The 19,652-nt window shown below is 50.0% G+C and overlaps 5 protein-coding genes across 5 annotated transcripts; 2 read left to right on the forward strand and 3 right to left on the reverse strand.

The window, feature by feature from the left end:
* The first annotated feature begins 508 nt into the window (after positions 1–508).
* Positions 509–1,459, forward strand: EJ05DRAFT_185956 (uncharacterized protein). The gene has a single exon (XM_033739642.1). The coding sequence runs from the start codon at positions 697–699 to the stop codon at positions 1,231–1,233; it is 537 nt and encodes a 178-aa protein (XP_033604277.1). The 5' UTR covers positions 509–696; the 3' UTR covers positions 1,234–1,459.
* A 1,801-nt stretch (positions 1,460–3,260) lies between these two features.
* EJ05DRAFT_448272 (calcium-channel protein CCH1) lies at positions 3,261–10,382 on the reverse strand. The gene is made up of 2 exons (XM_033742300.1): positions 7,625–10,382; positions 3,261–7,575 (listed from the first exon to the last, which is right to left on the reverse strand). The coding sequence occupies exons 1-2, from the start codon at positions 10,062–10,064 to the stop codon at positions 3,593–3,595; spliced, it is 6,423 nt and encodes a 2,140-aa protein (XP_033604278.1). The 5' UTR covers positions 10,065–10,382; the 3' UTR covers positions 3,261–3,592.
* Positions 10,383–11,073: 691 nt separating this feature from the next.
* On the forward strand, positions 11,074–14,274 carry EJ05DRAFT_186119 (uncharacterized protein). Its single transcript, XM_033739643.1, has 4 exons — positions 11,074–11,459; positions 11,510–11,607; positions 11,655–11,862; positions 11,908–14,274. The coding sequence occupies exons 1-4, from the start codon at positions 11,280–11,282 to the stop codon at positions 14,164–14,166; spliced, it is 2,745 nt and encodes a 914-aa protein (XP_033604279.1). The 5' UTR covers positions 11,074–11,279; the 3' UTR covers positions 14,167–14,274.
* Positions 14,275–14,820: 546 nt separating this feature from the next.
* Positions 14,821–16,651, reverse strand: EJ05DRAFT_482656 (beta-1 and beta-2 tubulin; the record flags this gene model as incomplete). Its single annotated transcript, XM_033745186.1, has 8 exons — positions 14,821–15,214; positions 15,267–15,601; positions 15,651–16,106; positions 16,161–16,215; positions 16,272–16,313; positions 16,409–16,434; positions 16,484–16,507; positions 16,640–16,651. 8 exons carry the CDS (start codon positions 16,649–16,651, stop codon positions 14,821–14,823), a joined length of 1,344 nt encoding a protein of 447 aa, XP_033604280.1.
* A 1,276-nt stretch (positions 16,652–17,927) lies between these two features.
* EJ05DRAFT_535163 (Di-copper centre-containing protein) lies at positions 17,928–19,222 on the reverse strand (the record flags this gene model as incomplete). The annotated part of the gene is made up of 3 exons (XM_033749231.1): positions 18,957–19,222; positions 18,007–18,902; positions 17,928–17,938 (listed from the first exon to the last, which is right to left on the reverse strand). The coding sequence occupies exons 1-3, from the start codon at positions 19,079–19,081 to the stop codon at positions 17,928–17,930; spliced, it is 1,032 nt and encodes a 343-aa protein (XP_033604281.1). The 5' UTR covers positions 19,082–19,222.
* Positions 19,223–19,652: the final 430 nt, after the last annotated feature.

Below are 19,652 nucleotides of genomic sequence, written 5' to 3' on the forward strand. Positions count from 1 at the left end.
ACACACACACACACACACACACACACACACACACACACACACACACACACACACACACACACACACACACACACACACACACACACACACACACAAACAAAACACGCGAAACAAACACAGTCATCACAGCGCCATAACTCTAGAAATACATCCATCAATGCAGTGATATAAAGTCCACATAGACAAAAAATCTAATATTCCTATATTCTCTCTTCTCTCTCCGTCTCCTCCCCTCAGAAAATAAAAAAAAAATCCCATCTGTTCCCTATGTCGCAGCTCCGGAGAGAAGCGTATGTTTGCGAAAAATGCCCATATCCCCATATCCCGAATGCACCAACCAGAGTAGTCGATGCCATGATGCCATAATCCCGCTCATCGATACGGAAATGCCAAATCTCCAGAAAGGAGTAAGAAGAAGAAGAAAGGAAAAAAAAAGATCCCACCATCTCCAGAGAGAAAATAAAGGTGATGAAGAAGAGGAGAAAATCCAGTAAACGCCAGTCCAAACCAGGCCCCGAATTCGTATCGTTGCATGCGGGCGCATGTGTGCGTGCGTGCGTGCGTGGGAATAATTTTGAGAAAAAAAAAAAACAAGGTATAAATTGTAGGAATTAAAGTGTGTTGTTGTTGTTGTTGAAAGAAAAACCCCGGCGGTGTAGAGTGTCGTCGCGTGTTGCGTGATTGTTCGGCGGGCGTATGTGTATGTGTGTGTGTATGTCTGTGTCTGTGTATGCGTGCGTGTATGCGTGTCTGCGTGTATGCGTATACGCAACCCCCCAATCCCAACCCCATAACCAAGACCCAAACCAGCCCCAAAAACTCACGCACACACCCCCTCAAACCGCCCCATCCAAAACCTCAAAAATACCCACACGCCCCCTCGGCCTGGGCTCCAGCAAGCCCAAGCCCTCGCCGAACCGCCGCTGCTCGTCCTCCATCTCGCGGTCTAGCGGGGACGGGCTGTGGCGGCGGCTGCGCAGCAGGGCGTGGATGGAGGATGTGCTGCTGGTTGAGGTTGTGGTGGAGGTGGAGCAGATGGAGCTGGAGGGGGATATGCTGCGCATGTGGCGGGTGGGTGATGTTGTGGTGGTGGTGTCTGCTGGGTTGGATGGCGAGGGTGAGGGTGAGGGTGAGGGTGAGGGGGAGGAGGCGGTGCGGAGGCGGATTAGGGGGGTGAAGGGGTGGGTGCGAGGGGCGGGCATGGTTTGTTTGTTTGTTGATGGGTGGTGGTGAGGTTGAAGCGAGTGGTGGTGTGAGTAAAGTAGAGAGCGGCTGATGGAGAGATCCGATCGTAGTGAAAGAGTGTGTGTATGGACGAATATGTCGAACGAGCGTGTGGAGGAGAGAGAAGGCAGTCGTCGTTCGAACCCAAAAAACACAGTCGAGAGGCGGAGACGGGTCGGTATATGTGCTTCGTTGACGATAAGTGACGATTGAAGAAGATGAAGGTGTCGTGTCAGGGGGGGGGGGGGGGGTTCGCGGACGCAGCAGTGCGAGCGAAAAGGAAGACGCAGAGACCTTTCGATAGCACGGTATAGAATACTCCGAATGCAAGACCTATCCTCAAAGAAGAATGGGCAAACTGGTCAGGAGTTCCGGACTGGCGGGTTCGACGAAGCCACGCGTGATGTATGCAGGCAAAGTCCGGTGCAGGAGAGCAAGCGAGAGCGAGAGAGCGAGAGAGAGCGGGATAGTGTAGTGAGGGAGAGCCAGTGGGGCGTCAGGCAGCAGATGATATAAGTCCAGAAGCAGATCCTTGCGCAGGAGGCGTAAACCAGTTCGTTTAAAAAAAAGAATGACGATGGCGCAGAGATATAAATATATCTCTTTTTCCGGTGGTATGAGTTGGTATAGCGTAGTCGAGGGAAGGGTATAGTTCGATATTAGGTCGGCTGGGATCTGCGTGCAGTCGAAGCGCAAAACGCAGACTCCAGACTAAGCCCGAGTCCTGGTGAATATTTCGCGGAATTACTTTCCTACTATCAAACGATAATAATAATAACCTCCTGGGCAAAGCAGAATTTAGACCGGGCAATAAAAGCGATGAGTCGGGCTGGGGCCGATAATACACCCACACACACAAGTCTGGCTGTGCGTGCTGTATATAGGAAGAAGAGAAAGAAGAGAGAGAGAAAGAAAGCAAGGATGATGGGATCCTCCTTAATAGCAGAGGCTGTCTTTCATTCCAGATGAGACAGGGAGACCAGAATAGCACACGCACGCGTGAGACGAGGAGGGCGGAATGCAATATATGCGGCACGCAAGCAGGCGACTCGAAGTGAGGTCTTTTATGGATATGAAATTTCGCGTGTATCAGGTCTGGCGCGGGTGAGACTTTAAACCAAAGCGCACAAGACCCCTTGCTTTGGAGTTTGGAGCTGCATGCTTCTCTCTGCCTTCACAGTGCCCTGTCACACACATTCTTTCAGCCATTGTGAAGACCTGCGACACTAGTTTGCCTCCGACTATGGGCTTGATAGATAAGATCGTCGTTGTGTATCAAGACCGTTTCTGCGCGGACGGGTATGACAGACTGCTTAGGAAGGTTGAGAACGCGAGCTGTGTATCATGTTAAGCGGGCGTAGACAGGGATGTGACGCTTGGAAGTCCTCCTTGCGCGGGCCAGTATTACTGTACAAATCGATGACCTTTCGCTGGAATGTTGCCATATATACAATTGCGGTATTTATCATAGGACACTGTGTGGCCGTTGTCGTTAGTGGCATTCAACTCTCCTGCATGTTCACCGGGTGCAGTAGATGTCGCACCAACAACAACAACATCATCATCACCACCATCAGCATCAGCATCTTATCTCGCCTATGCCGTCACCTCGCATCACCAAGCATTTCTCGCTGTCGCAGATGACTGTCGATCAACCTCGTCTCGTCAGAAAGCCGTCTCGTGCGGGTCTCGTCTATTACCGGCTTTCGTAACAACAGCCGGCTTCTGACACCATAGCATGCATGCAAAGGATCAGGATGGATACAGGAATGCCCGCCAGCTGTTTGCGCCATTGGGCGGCGGGCTTTTTCTCGTGAGACGCGCGCTGAGACGCTGGGACGCGTTAGTTTACGAACTCTAAGCCGCAAGTCAAACTCAAAATAGTAGCAATTCTTGTGTTTCAGCCAGCTTGAATAGGTATCATGAAATGGACCATCAAGCTAGGCCCGAAACAGCAATAGTAAATGCCCAGGCTGGGCGCGAGTTGCATTCCTTCAGCCATTACAGTACTGGCGACTGTACAGCCAATTATCATTGACTTTTCTGATAGGAACGACAAACCCACGAATTTACATTCTATCGTAGCGATGACCGCTGTGTCTCGGTATATGTAACGCCGTCGCTATGCCTCTGCTATGACCTAATCAATCATCAAAAATCAAGCTTCCACCCCATTGCACATCCTCCAACGCCTGTCCCGGCATTTATATCGTCATGACTGCCACGACTTAATTCGGCCTTCATGCGCCTCGCCTGTCTATCCCCTCTGCCCTCCAATATCACCCGTCTATTCTTTCCCCTCCCACCTCTGACCACATACATGCTATTCCATGTCCCCTCCCTGATACGTATTCTGCTCCAAAGACTCTTATCGCCTGTCCTGTGGTCGCCGCAGAGTGAAGCTCCTGCGGATACTCTCGCCCCACGCTGAATCGTTGAAGACGTCCAGTGCATCTTGCGCGGCATTGCTGTTAGCCCTGCTGCGTCCTCCCTCGGGAGTTCCTCCACCGAGAGGACTAGGCGGTCCGCTCAGCGCTGCGGCAAACTGCCAATCTGGTCGATCGATGCTTTCTTGGCCTACTGCTCCCATCGGGCTGATGCCGCGCATTGTAGGAGACTGCGAAGGTGAGATCTGGATCGAGCTAGAGCGACCACGGATGCCAATCGGAGAACCGACAGGAGAATCTCCAAGACGTGCATGCTCTGATCCAGATCCGCTGCGGAACGATGTGTTGATTGGCGACAGAGAAGGTGTTTGGTTCCTGCGCTCCGGATTGGTAATGTCCTCATCTTCAACGAGGATCTCAGGCACCGTAAACTGCGGAATATCTGTCATTCTCCCTCCTGAACTTCTAGAATTGAAGCGTCTTCTCCAGTACAATGTATCGAAGAATCCAACAACTATGTTACGACGAACAGCTTCCTCGACACGCTGCATGCGTGCCCGTCGCCGCAAAAACTCTTCCAGACGTAGACTCTTGTTATCATTGATGACCTTGTGATGCGCTAGAATGATGAGAAGGGCGTTGAAGTTAATGCCCCGATCTGGATCCGCCGATACCATGACTTCCTCATAGAACAAGTTCATTCGTCGACGCCTCATTCGAATTTCCGCGAGTGGGAGCTGTGCGATTCTGGCGTTGAGTTTAGCCAGATCGATCTCGCGAGGTCGCTTGTGGTCGCTGACTTCAAGAGTAGAACCCCTGTGGTCGTCCACACAGCATTCTCTCAATATGCAACCCAGTGTAAATTCACCGTCATAAATGCGCATCTGGAAAACTCCCGAAAGTTCGCCTAGAAGTCTAGGTAGCACTGCCTTTGGAATGAAACCTGTGCCGCTAGGATCGAATTCCGCCCATGCTTGCTTGAATCTGCGGATTTCCTCTCGACTGATAACGGAGAGCCCATTGCTCCTTTGATATACGTAACTGAAACTCTCGTATATCAAGGAAACGAAGAGATTGACAAAGATATACATGCTCAGGATGTTCCATGAGATAAACAGGAATCTGGCCCATTCAGGACTGCCACAGTCACTTTCGAAGTACCGTTCTCCAATAGTGCAATATGGCGGTTTGATGCTGGCGAAGTCCTCCATGAGTGCGTTCCATCCTTCTCCGATGCTTGTCCTGAACAAGAGGATTAAGGCTTTTGGTACTGTCCTAAAATTGACATTGTTCGACTCGTTCTCGCCAAATCGGGTCAAGCCAAAAGTCTGCGATAAAGCTATGGCGTAGACCAGGAAAAGGACGAACCACGTAGCCAGCAGATTGGCAATCGAAGGCAGACTAGCGGCAGCCGTCTTGAACAGCTGGTCGAGAGCGTTGTTGCGAGGTATAATCAGCAGTGCAATTCCGACCAAGGAGAATTTATGTAGCTGCGTGTATGTTCTGTTGTGCAAATTTGACAGCAGTAAGATGGACGTGACCAGTGCTGCAGTTACGGCGACCAGCGAGAACAAGTCCCACGAGCTTTTCCGAAATCTCGTCCAAGTCAGGCCTACGATGCGGATAATAATGTTGGCCGTGTATATGAAGACGAAGAAGAGGAAGATCAAGTCGCGCACTCGATCCCACAATAGAACGCCTGGATAGTATTCCGTGCACAACAGAACCACATGCAGCACTAACACAACGGTGATGAAACGTTGCCATCGTCCGCTCTTTCTGACCGCCCGGTGGTAGCACCACTCGGCCCACGTTTGACGCTTCTTCGCTGTTGGCCGTTTGGAAGGCGATATCTGACGAAGCAGCTTTCGAAGTTCAAGCCAGGATCTTTGTTCAGATGTCAGAAAAGCAACACCAGTCTGTTCCGTGTAGTTGCGCATGAAGACGGAGACAAACAGAGTCAGCACAAAGACCGCTCCAAGCAAGTTGAAAACAACGAAGAATACAGCATTCCCCTCCTGCGAGAACGACGACGGTTGGGTGAAAACGCCTGTGATGCTTTCAGCGGACCACATCACGTCCGTCCAGCCTTCTTGAGATACGATCTGGAAGAGGATGAATAGGGAGTTACCAAAGTTGTCGAAGTCATAAGAGGGATTTGAAGCCTGTCGAGGAGCCAGGACGGTCCAGTTGTACGGTGTGCTCATGTACTCGCCGACGCAATCGTTTAGATCCCTAATGTTTGACTTGCCATCATTACATGACTGAAGGCGACCATTGAACAGGTTCAAACCGTACATAGCAAAGGGGATCAGCAGACTCAGGGACACAAAAGCCGCCGAGGTCAATTTCCACCAGCCTCTTACTATCAGCGAATGGAAAGTATCTCGAGCACTGTCGCTAACGTTGAGCAGTCTGAGCGCTCGCAAGGCTTTGAACGCACCAACAACTCGAGAGATTTGGCCTTCGTTGTCCAGGGATGTGATGATATTGATCCAGAGTGTTAGCAGTACGACCCCGTCTATGAAGCCCCATGAACCTCGAAAGTAGGCGTTTGGTGTCCAGAAAAAGCCATCCGCGATGACTTTGATCAATGCTTCAATAGTGAATACGGCAGCGAAACCCATGTCAGAGAAGACAAACCAATTCTTCACGCTAAATGTATGCTTGAGAAAGTATTCGCGCTGGTAAAGCGGTGTTGTCACACATGCGAGTATGACCATGGCGATAATCGCGGCGTAAATGAATGCAGAGAACGCATACCAAACTGGAGTGGAAGGGTCAACTCCCTGAATACGAGTTCCACCACGGCCTGGACCGACGATCCGCTGGCAAGCTCTGCGAAGCCAGTTGTCCGGCTGAAAGATGAACAGTGATACATTGTACTTCGGATGCTTCTGAAGATATTGACGTTGAGCCAACTTTCGGCGTTCAGTAGCATCGACTACGTGCTTCGCCATTTCTCTTGGGTCCAATTCCTCTTGAGCTTTCGTCAATCCGAGACTTTCGTAGAACGGATTTGGCTCTCTGTTCTTGAAACGTCCAATGATATTTGCCCAGAGTGCGGACAAAGATCCCGAATTCACGAGGGGAATGGTTGGAGCTGCACGTAACGTAGGTCGAGTATCCATGCGAGGGATGGCCGAAGTCTCAGGTTCGTCCAAAAAGTCTTTGACTACGGCGTCCTTCAATAACATTTCCGTAGCCGCAGATCCGAAATCTAAAGGGTCTTTGCGTCGGCCGGTATGCTGTCCAAATTTGAAGATTGTAGACAATGAAAGATTGCCACCGCCCGAATGGCCAATCTCCTTACGTTGTAGGAATGCTTTGACTTGCTGTAGGCGTTTCTCGTCCTCTGAAACATCAAAATTCTCCTGAATGACGGCAATAAACATGTTCAGGACTATGAAGTTGGCAAGAATGAACCAGATGATGAAGAAGGCAGCTCCTATCCATGCGGTGTTGTGGATACGGTTGAAAGTCGTGACAGTGTACAGCACTGTCGTCCAATTCTCACTCGAGAGTATCGTGTACATTGCCAGGAACGAATTGTACATCGAGAAGAAATTATACCGTATAGTCTCTCCGTTCCCGTCTTCCTCTGGAATGTCTCCTCGAAGCAGCTGGGTCGCGAATATGGCCCCAAGAAAGGTAAGCAGGAACACAAACAAGATGAGATTCAATAGACCACTAACGTTTCCCAGCACTACCATGATAAGTTCTCTCGTCATTGGGACTGCCAATACAACACGGTATATCCGCATGATTTGAAAGACAGTGAGCCAAGCATAGGCGCGCCCGTCGTGGGAGTGCTTGACTGTAGGTAGTTGGATAACCATGGTTATGATGGCGATTGCAGCGTCTACAAGATTCTGCTTGCTGCGATGGAAGTGACGCCAGTCTATGACGAATCGAATGATAATCTCTGCGAAAAGGATAATGGTGACTCCGGTCTCTGACACGTCTAGGGTGGGTATTAGCACACGCATTGTAGCACGTACGGAGAAACCTACTGATGAAGGTCTCTCTGCCTTGTCCCATTGACGCGCTCCGCAAACATTGACATACCAATCCGTAGGCTATCACGAGGATCCATATCCAGTCTGTTCTTTCATAGAATCTTTTTAGAGCACTCGGTCGAATTTTGGGCTGCTCATCCGAAATTCCCGGAACAGGTTCGCTGTCTTGCCCAGTGAAGGCACTTGTCTTGCTCTCTTCGCGAATGACCTGAAACGACGAAGTGATGACCGCCACCAGCAAACTTATCAGCCAGAGACTGAGTAATAAAATCCCAATCGCGAAGAAAAGCGCTGCAACGAGATACTCAGAATCCACGAGTTTGTACATCAGATCCGACCACGTATTTGATGACATGACAACGAACACTAGCTCAAAAGATTGGAAGATATTGTCAAAGCTGACAGTTCCGTTGTAAGGATTATGTCCTTCCAGACATATAGAATTTCTCGGACATAGATAGCCTTTGGGTGTTCCGGTGTTGTTGGTCCCGTCCTTTCTTATCCAAGCTCTTGCGTCTCCTGTGACGTTGTCTCGAAAGCCCCCACAGAATTGATTCTCGTTATCGAACTGGTCTAGCTCTACCCCTAATGGATCAGTCCAAACACAATGTCGCCTGAGACTCGCTTTGAAGCTTTGGACACCAACAATAGCAAATAAAAGCCAGAAGTAACAGATAAGAAATGCAACGTTGACGAGTAATGGGGCTGCCTTTTTGAGACTTCGAAGTATTACAGTTGTGCCGCTGGTCATGTTGAGAAGCCGTAAGATTCGAAGACAGCTCAACATACGGAAGAGATATGCATGCTTTCGTGACTCAATCCCGGTGATTGACATTGCGAAGCTGATCCAAAATGCTATGACGGCCAGGAAGTCCAAACGATTGAACGAGTGCCTGAGAAAGGCACGGTGTGCAAGTCTGATACGTTGCCGCTGCCTTGCGTCTTTTGGCTGGTCTGGATCCGTCTGAGCCATGGTAAAGGTTCGTATGATAGAAGGCTCAAATGAACTTCCTGCTCTTTTCAGTGAAGGCTGTCGCGTAATAGCAAACAGCTCATGACCCTTGTTCATAATAGCTTGCTTGAGCCCAACTTTGCGATTAACAGTGCTGTACTCCACTGGATTTATAAGGAGACCGGAGACTATGATACGTATCAATAGCTCGATGGTATATAAGATAAACAAGCTCAGAACTCCATAGTCTATCCACGAAGACCCCCATCGATTACTGGAGTGTTCGCTGTTGCCATCGTTGTACACATTACGCCTCGAATCAGCTGCAAGAAGTACTGTTTGTACTACAATCAGAACGAAAATGCAAGGTTCGAATAGCGGATGAACCAGTAAGCTACACAGCCGGACTCGAATCGGATTGTCAGCAGAGAAGATACCCAGCGATCTCCCTCGCAACGGATTCACGTTAATTTGTCGAGAGCTGCCCGAAGAGCTCTTCTCTATCGGAGGGGAAGTCCCACCATCATGCGCATACTCTGTCATCGCTGGAAATGACGGTGGTGCTTGCAGACGTGCTTCAGGTTCTTGGGGAGTCTCAGTCTTTACCGACGATTTTCTCTTGATACTACGCTCGACCACATCCTGTTCGTTACTAATGTTGACAACTCGCATTGACATGTTCCTCATGATTGTGCTAGCTCGCTGCAGAGGCGACGTGGGTGAGAGGGACCTTTGACGTGACCCGGATCTTCCCAACGCACTTGTAGGCGACAAGCCCACCTCGACATCGCGCATGTCTTCACTACGTCTGTCACTTGAAGAAGCGTGCTCTGGGGCGAGGAAGCGAACACTTTGGAAGTTGCTTGTCCTGTCATATGTCGATTCATCAGCTACAGCTCCGCTTATTGGTTGGAGATGTCCAGGATCTGTGAGTGGCGTGGTGTCTTCGTCTATGGGCGATGAGTAGCCGTAATCGTGGCCTTTTGCGTGGTCGTTCGCATAAGGATCAATTTCTCTCTGTGATGAGAAAGATTCGGATGTACCTCGTCCTCTAGGAACAGGACGCTGGCTCAGCGGTGGTGTGTATGAGGACTCGCCTTGAAAGGTTAAGCCTGCAAACCCACCAATAGCGGATTGGAAGCCACTGATATCTTCAAGTGGTGAGTAGTCCTCGTATTCTTGACGTGGACTGGTCAGATGGTCTTCTTCTGTCACGAGGCGTGGTGCTCGAGAACCTCTGCTTCGACTCTCCGAGTCCTCTTGTATGGCAGCATATCTTGCATTGTTGTGACGCGGTCGGCCAGAGATCGAGTCGCGGTTTCTGTTGAACAGGTTCCTTCCTCTTTCTCCAAGGCTTCTCCTCCGCTGCGAGCCTGAGCCATACTCCTCGTCCCCAGTATCCTGTTGGCGACTGAAATCCTGGAGAGGTATCGATTGTGGGGTTGACTGATTGCGACGATGGTGGGGATCGCTCGAGTCCATTGAGACCTTCTGCGCCGCCTCTTCTCGAGCCTGATTGTTATGAAGTCATCGAGATTCCAATGTGGACTTCAGGTGAATGTTGGGCCAAGGCCTCGCGCGAAGGGGTACGCCTATGCCAGCCAGATGAGATAGATGCGTAGTACGGTCCAAGAAAGTTGTGAGACGCTAAAGGGGTATCACAGATGCGCAGAACAAGCGGAATTGTTTCAGGAGCGAACGTGAGAAGCAACGACTGAAAGCTGAAGCGTCAATGTTGGATAGACAAATATTAGAGCAACGAAGTAAGAATGCGGAGGTATGACAGTCGAGGCCAGTTTTAGAACGCAAGGATGAGGTGCGCGTCTCTCCCGCAGGCATAACTTAATTAGTCGTCTACGCCCCAAACAGTTGCCCGCTAGCCCCTAATGCTCCCTGCTGTACTAGGATTACTGCATACATAAATTAGTACGCCCACGCCCACAGCCTTAAAACCCACTTCAGGTTCCAGTCTACACAATTTACCTTGATCCCCTTAGAAAAGGTTAGGTGGCTCTGTCTAGGGCTCTCTTGCCGAGACCGACCATGCCGCATCCCCCCCGCAAGACGAGATGTGACAGTGCCTACGAACTGAAGCCTTGTGTGTATTGCTTGCTATCCTGACGCTCCCAGGCCGTATATCTGCTGCTGTCACACAGTCCATACTGTCAATCACGAATCGTCAGGATTCCTCAGTGTTTGGCAAGTTCAAGAGTATTTACGGCAGTGGTGGCCTTCTTTGAGAGATAGCACGATGCAGAACTTGATTCCCGATCAATGCATGATAGAACGAAGTACTCGTGTCATGGTAGTACCGTGCTTCCAGTATGCTGTGAATCTGCGAAAAGAGTCAAGTAAAATGGTAGTATAGTATATTATAAAAGTAGTAATAATGATGAACTCATTCTTCTACAATCATCGGCTGAAGTTCGGCGCTTGAACCTAGGGAATTTGGCGCGCGGTCGCGCTCTGCCCGTCACCTCAACTTTCGCGACGGGATCTCATCTATCACTTTTCCCGCTTCGCGACTTGGAGCCCAAATCTTTAACACCCACTATCGCAAGGTCTTGTTACCCCTTGATGCCGACCCGCCTACCACTTCTCATACTCCTATAGTCCTCAAATAGACTATTCGCTCACTCTGCTTCTTAATAAATCTTACCTCGCGCGCGCGGTGCTCGAGGGTAGGTTCCTGGCATCATGGTGACAAGGAAGCGTGCTGCTGCAGAGATGGAAACGGATGAGGTGGTAACCGAGACTTCTAAAGAGGAGCCGGCATTACTGGATCGAATCAGGAACATGTGGCAATTCGCATCACTGTTTCAATACATATTCATCTTTGGGAAAGCCGTAAAGATCGACGAAGACCTAGGTATCGAGGTATGTATGGAGGGAGATAATTTTCGTTTCCAGAGCTAAGTGTTCTACAGGACTTGGAGGCTGAGCTGCTCAAGCCTGTGCACTCTCCCAAACTATCAGAAATTGGTCTTGCGCTCCTCAAATACGTCTCTTCACACAAAGGCCTCACGTACGCTGCAAAATCTCTATTTATAACGCCAGTTGACATACAATCAGAATCGAGATATTTGACGAATACACGAGACGACAATACATAGCTAAGGCACCTTCACGGAACCCCTTCGGCACCGAAGAAGAGCCCAAGAAATTTGCGGAGTTTGATGTCTTCACAAAGATACGCGTCCTACACCAGCTTTCGACGTGGACACTTGGTAATGCAGATCGTATCCGGGAGAAGATTGATGAAAAGAATCATACTGAATGGGTATATAGCGTTTCTGATCACAATGCACAACGCTAACGTCTGCAGCGTATTGAACCTTTCGGTTGGGACGCCGAGCAGCTCACATATTTCGTGCTCGATGACAATCGTCTTTATCGACAGACTCCCGCGCCCCTTCCACTACCTCCGAAGGCTAAATCCAAGGCCAAAACCAAGAAACGCAAATCACTCCGTGCAAGCAAACGTCGGAGGGTTGTTGAAACAGAAGATGAGGAGACCAGTGACACCGAATTGGTCGATGATAACACAACTGAAGAGCAAGAAAAGCCCACCGAGCCTGATGATGATGGCTTCGGGGGTATGAAATGGGAATGTCTTGCCGTCACACGAGAAGACTACAGCAGATTCCTCGACAGCATGCGTCGAACTCGTGACCCAGACCAAAAGGACTTGGTCAAGAGGATCGATGATAATGTACTACCAATTCTTGACAAACAAGTCGAAGAGATGGAAGTCAAGCGCCAGAAACAGTTACGAGAATTGGAAGTTATGCAGAAGTTGGCCCAAGCAAAAAGGTCCAGTAGATTGGCCGGTAAGCAAGAGGCACGCAAAGAGCAGGAGGCTGCTGAGGAGGCAGAACGCAAGAAACAGGCAGACTTGGCCATGGCCCATAAGGAGCAAGAGAGGCAATCAAGAATGGAGCAGGATCGACAATCTCGGATGATGACGCGGGAGCAGCGCCTCAAGGACCGTGAGGTGAAGCGCATATTACACGAAGAAGAGCTCGCAAAACTTGAAGAGGAGAAAAAGAAAGTAGAAGCCAATGAAGCCCGTGGATCGGAGCGATATCTCAAGGCGGAAATGCAGAGGAGGAAAGAGGAGCTCGAGAAGCTCACTCAAGAGGAGGACTGGGTCTTCGACTGCTCTAAATGTGGTGTCTATGGCGAGAATTTGGACGACGGGACCCACAGTATTGCGTGCGAAACCTGCAATGTCTGGCAACACAGCGCATGTCACAATATTCCCCAGTCGCAGGCAGAGAGCGAAGACTTTAAGTTTGAATGCGGCGACTGCAAGAAGAAATCCGCCAGTGCAGCACGACGGGCCAAAGAACCTCCTTTGAAAATTCGCCTCAACACCAATCCGTCATCGCACACCAACGGAACGTCCACTGCGCCCGGCGTTTTCAAGGCAGTAGAGATACCAGTGCCTGGCACCAACCAGCAAGCCCATCAACATCGCGATCACGTCGGCTCTGTCATGAACGGTCCAAGTCTGTCACCTCAAGGTCAAAGAGCTGGTCCACCAGGAGCATACGCCCCGCCTGCTGAGCCAACTGGAGGATTCATGTTTCCGCCAGCGAAGTCAATATCTCCTCCAGTCCACTCGCAATCAACACAAGTACCATCCCAAGGACAAACGACTGCGCATGCGCCAGCTTATGCTAGGCTGAACAGATCGCGGAATTATTGGTACGATGGCCGCTACGAGTCGAACAATGCGCAAATGTCCCCTCCTCCACCAAATATGCCCAGCCATCCTCAACAAAATTCGCAGAATCAGCAGTCGCAAAATCAGCAAAGTCGACATCAGAGTCAAGGCCCTGTCCCTTACGCCTCTCAGCACCAATACTCACCACAGTACTCGCCACAGTATAATCAAACCTATCAACCTCCACCTCCTGTGCCCTATCCCACGGTACCACCGAAACCGAAAGCCCCATCATCGAGTCCGCAACCAAACGTATATCTTCAACTCGAATACCCTAACCACTCCAACCGCCGATCATCGCTCCCTGGCAGTAACAACAGCTCCACAAGCCGAGTTCTCCATCATGACCCCTTCAGAAACGACTTCGCCCGCGTCACGAAGAACTCCACATCCGCATCCCCAACAACACCAAATGGTGCTGCCGTAACTCCACCAGCAGCCCCAGACAGCACAGCCCGCCCTTCATCTCAAAATGGCCCCCCTTCTCCTACAAAAAGCGCGATCGCGACACCACGTCCACACTCCCAAACAAACAGCCATAGCCCTGCTGTCCCCCTGATGACGCCCCTGCAACAGTCTTCACAGCCACAACCGACCGCCTCGCCGCACCCCATGCTCCCCGATCCAGCAACCGGTATTTCACCCGAGAAACACGATGTTGCGCGGCCGCTGTCCAGCCAGGGCACCGAGCTGCTGCCTGGCCCGACCCTGAGTCCGACAGCTAGTCAGAGCATCCTTACGCCACCGGTCAAAAACCCAACGCCTGTGAGGCCGGTTGCGGCGCCGGAGGATATGACGAGTCTCAACGGAACGGATGTTGGACAGAGTAGCTTCGATACTAACGGAGTTGTGTAGGATGGGTTTCTCCGCATCTATTGGGTACGGTCGGGCCTTGGAACTAGATAGTGGGTCGTCTTTTTTGGTCAGAGGGTTTGGTGTCTTTTCTTTTTATCCTAGAGCTTACGCTTTTGGGCACACGGGGATGGGGTGTCAGGCGACTAGGCTTTCGATCTGATGTATCGGATTGCCTGTTGGCCATTCCAGTCATGTGGCAAATCAATGTCAACTAAATGTATCATGACATTGTATTACTGCATCTGCCTGGGCAGAGCCCATACATATATATCAATCAAGCGCCCGTCGCAATGTGCACGGTCCACTTGTTCGAGTTCCACATGTGCAAGTCACTCACCTGTTTACTTCCAAGTGCTTCACCCCAAGTCAATGTAGAACTACGGTAGACCCGTATGATCTTTGTAAACATTCTAGATGGTGCGGAGCTTTTGATCTCTAGGGTCGAATTCTGATCAGACACTTGGCGGACACGAGTCAAGCAAACGAAAGGAGGTCAAACATTATGTAATCCATTGCTACTCCTTGCTAATTGCTAACACCGACGAACGATACGAATAGTCCACCAGGACACGAAGAACACAGCCATTCTACGCTACAGTCTGCCTTCTTGACAGGGCCATGAAATGATCAATGTCGGGAATAGGGCTGCTGCGCTTACTCCTCGGCCTCAATGGGCTCCTCTTCAGCGTACTCCTCCTCAGCATCGGAGACCGATGCCTCCTGGTATTGCTGGTACTCAGAGACCAAATCGTTCATGTTGGACTCAGCCTCAGTGAATTCCATCTCGTCCATACCCTCACCAGTGTACCAATGCAAGAAAGCCTTGCGACGGAACATAGCAGTGAACTGGTCACCGACACGTTTGAAGAGCTCCTGGATGGAGGTGGAGTTACCAACGAAGGTAGATGACATCTTGAGACCACGGGGAGGGATGGAGCAAAGAGCGGTCTGGACGTTGTTGGGGATCCACTCAACGAAGTAGGAAGAGTTCTTGTTCTGGACGTTTCGCATCTGGTCCTCGACCTCCTTTCCGGAGAGCTTACCACGGCTACATCACTCTTAGTATATCCTGTGTGGTCAAAAAAGATCGGGAAACTTACAAGATGGCAGAGCATGTCAAGTAGCGACCGTTCCTGAAGTCACTGGCAGCCATCATGTTCTTGGGGTCAAAGATTTGCTGGGTGAGTTCGGGAACAGTGACGGCACGGAAAGAATGGGCGCCACGACTGGTTAGAGGAGCGAAACCGACCATGAAGAAGTGGAGACGAGGGAAAGGAACCATGTTCACAGCCAATTTGCGTAGATCAGAGTTGAGCTGACCAGGGAAACGTAGACAGGTTGTTACACCGGACATGACGGCGGAGACAAGGTGGTTCAGGTCGCCGTACGAGGGGTTGTTGAGCTTGAGGGTTCTCATGCAGATATCGTAGAGCGCCTGAGAGAGTATCAGCATAAATCTACACCGTCAAATGAGCAGAATATACCTGGTTGTCTATACAGAAGGTCTCGTCCGAGTTCTCCACAAGTTGGTGGACGGACAGAGTGGCGTTGTAAGGTTCAACAACGGTATCAGACACTTTGGGTGACGGTACAACCGAAAATGTGGCCATCATGCGGTCTGGAAACTCCTCACGGATCTTGGAGATCAATAGCGTACCCATACCAGCACCAGTACCACCACCGAGGGAGTGGGTAATCTGGAAACCCTGAAGGCAGTCACATCCCTCAGCCTCACGGCGGACAACGTCCAAAACTTGGTCGACGAGTTCGGCACCCTCAGTGTAGTGACCCTTCGCCCAGTTGTTACCAGCACCGGATTGACCGAAAACAAAGTTGTCAGGACGGAAGAGCTGACCGAAAGGACCAGCACGGACAGCGTCCATAGTACCAGGCTCCAAATCGACGAGTACAGCGCGAGGGACGAACTTGTTGCCAGAGCCCTAAAATGAACTATTAGCTCCATGAGCTGAGGCGAAGGTAATGAGAAGCCTTACCTCGTTGAAGTACACGTTCATGCGCTCCAATTGAAGGTCTGAGGTACCATTGTAGCTAGTGTCGTTAGTCGAGAGTCTTGATGCATAGCACATCGCTGAGTGTCTACTCACACTCCAGAGCCATCTAGACCGTGCTCGCCAGAGATCTGTTGCCTTTATAACATGTCAGTCCATATTCGATGTGATTCGTATTTATCCCAATCTGTCAGGAGCAAAATCGAAGTACGGTAGGGTTGGCGGGAACACACCAGAAGGCAGCACCAATTTGGTTACCCTGTATAAGTCAGCGTCTACTCAATTGATGAGATTCATAGATGACTTACACATTGACCGGTTTGAAGATGTACCTATTTGCGAGAAAACTCATGTTAGCGATGTTGCTCAAAGCCAAGGGGTGCGAAATTGTGGTGCCTAGACCAACGCGGGGCATTCAGGGGACGCGTGAAAAACAACTGTATGTACGAGAGGGGGCGACGTACGATTTCACGCATATTGGCTGAGAATAGAAGTTTCGGATGAAGCTGGTAGAGAGTTGAGTAGCTATGGAGCTGATGATGCTGCGAGTTGGGCTGGTGGATGGAGAGGAAGTGGAGGAAGAGGTGCTGTTTACTCAAACTTGTAGCGGTGAGAAATGGGCGTAGGAAAACGGTAAGAGCGGTCGTTTGTTGTGGGGTGCAAGCGGATAGGCTGCACGTGCACGCGCCAGGGCTAGCTGCTTTGGGACCAGCTAGCCTTGAAAAAGCATTTCAACCGCGCTAACATTCTTCATCTGTGGCGCGTTGCGGTGCTTTATACAGGACAGGAGCAGTGTAAGCGTGCACAAATGGCCAACACAGTCAATTCCGATTCAAGTCGAATGTGCTTCGATTTGTATTCCTCGAATCCCCGACTCTTGCCTAGGTTCTGATATCTGGATTAGTTTGGTCGTCTCGTTTTCCGCTACGCCTAAAATGCACTACAATAGCGAAACTTCTTTTGGAAAAGATGAACATGATCACCTCACGCAAGGACCACGCTGCAGTTGAGAGGCTGTTAGCTGTCGACTGCGTTTAAGATGCTTAGCCGTTGAACGTCAACTAAATCCAATACTCTTGCAGCAGCGGTACGGTAAGCAGATTTATAGTGGTCTGGACTCATCTGTATAACTGAGCACACGACAGCGACATCGAAAGTTGTAGTACTTACGAAACAGTATACTGTATAATTATTGGATTTCTAGGTCTATGAAGGATTGTCTTGGCTACCAGTCTCAACCTGATATAGCGATGCTCGTAGGTCTAAACTCAAGTATTGTGAGGAGGTATGAGATGTCAAGAGAGCTGTGTTAACGAGCTCTACGAAGTTCTGTAAGACAGTCTGTACAGCAAATGCCACTTAACACGCGCTTGAAAGAAAGACAGGGTAATGTCTATAGAAGTAAAGCTGCCCCCCCAAAGTGTAGCGATCATGTCGGCATCGAACTTGTTGCGACTTGGTCTAGTGCACAGTGAGATGTTCTGAAGCGATTTGGGCCTGACATAAGGCCTAGAGGAAGAAAGTGAAATCACCACTCCAGAGTGGTAAAGGGGCCAAATATGCACAGGAACTCAACACTTGTTTCTGGTTGGATCATGACTTGTCATTCCGGGTCATACATGTCTAATCTGGTACGCTAATAACTTCATATTATGGCTTATAAAATGTGAATCAACTCGAAAGACGTGTCGCAAAATTACACCTGCCAGAGCTAGATATGCTGTGGTAATGACAGGGTGGTTCGTATCCCTGCTAATTGTATACTAAGCATATGTGTAGCATAATCTCGGCGTGTTAATCTTCATTACGTCTCGTATTCTCTGATACGCACCACCAGGCGCTGCCTTTACGAAATGGCCCATCCACATATTGTAATCCAGTGTCACTTTCTCGGACGTAACTGGACCATGGAAGTCGAACGGAGGTGCGAACGGTTGGATCGGGCCAGCGATATCGTATGTGCGTTTTCCGGCGTCCTTCGCTTGCCACAATGCCCAAAGCCGATCAAGGTTGGCATGGTGGAGGAAGAAAATGGGGTCGCTGGGGCTGTTGTAAACGTCACCCATCATTCCAATATCACCGCCGACACTGAGGTGGCCTCCACCATGGTAGGTCAGGCCGGGAACATCAATCATGCCTTGGACTGCGATATCGAAGGTGGCAAAGTGGGACTTCGACAAAGTAAGGTCTACAACAGACTTCCTGAGCTTCTTGGAGGCGAGCCAGGGGGAGAAGTCACGTCTCAGGCAGCGAGGATTGTATGCCGTCGAGTTCAACGGACCCATGTGGACAAAATCAGAGATGTTGGCGAAGGGCCCAGTGGTCACACAGCCCCCTCCAGTCTTCCCGGGTATGTGCAATCGAACACTTGGATCTCGAATGGTATCGACAAATGGACCATTGCCACCAAAGCCGTGCTCAGCGTCAAAAATGGGAGACTTGGGAAAGCCTTCGATCGTGGCATCCAGAGTCCAGTCCCAGTAAGGTTGCCCTCCTTTGTAGCCACATTCTCCGAGGGCAGTTTCGTATTCGTGCACGAACACACGATGCCACACCTGGAAGAAGCCAACGAAGTGTATGAAGTCTGTTTCATTTATGTGGCCTGCTACAAAATCGTCGTAGCGGTTCTTGACACCCTTGAAGTAGCTTGCGGACTGAGGTGGCTTCTCTCTCAAGCACTGTACTGCGTTGATATAATTATCCTTCTGGTCGTCGCTCAATTGGCGCCTGTTTGACGTAAGTGATAATCAGTCAGAAATGCTTCTGAACGGTAAGGCTTACCATTCCCTGCGCACCAATGGCTTCGAACACGATGCTCCTTCAGGAGTGTGTTGCTTCTGAGGCAAAGCAACTGTAGTAGATAGGCATGTGATCGCCGCAAGCAAAACCGTGATTGAAAATATCATGTTGGGCGAAGTTTCGACCGAAAAAGCGCGCGAGAAAGGACTAACATGTACTGAGGGGAGGGAAAGTGACGCAGGACAAGACGCTGAGCTACGCCAGCACTTATGGGTATGTGTATTATCCCATGGACACTGACTCCATAGTATCTCAAGATTTCGATAACGCCTGGACTCATAGCATCTCCATCAGCGTACAGGCGCTTGACGTGTCGTTTGACTCTGCGACTTAAGCGATAAGAACAGGCCATCTATGACCTTTTTTAAGGTATTTACCTCGCAAATATGCAACTACCGTATACGTTCACAGGGATATCCGAGCCGTAAAACTGGAAGCACTATAAGCATAGTCCGTGTCATAAGCCCTTGAGTGACATTAAAGGCAAAAGATGGCTAGCACTTCACCGGGGTTACTAGAAGAGGGAAACGCCTGGTTTATATGGAGGCTATTGTCATGATTCACGAACGACCCATTTCTTGACCGATCATTATTCATATGTCGTATACGTATAGAGGGTGAAACTGACACTAAGGCTATATAGCTAGCGACTGATATCTATTAGGCACCTAGATCCTA

This window comes from Pseudovirgaria hyperparasitica (assembly GCF_010093815.1).
Source record: "Pseudovirgaria hyperparasitica strain CBS 121739 unplaced genomic scaffold EJ05scaffold_2, whole genome shotgun sequence".
Taxonomy (NCBI): domain Eukaryota; kingdom Fungi; phylum Ascomycota; class Dothideomycetes; order Acrospermales; family Acrospermaceae; genus Pseudovirgaria; species Pseudovirgaria hyperparasitica.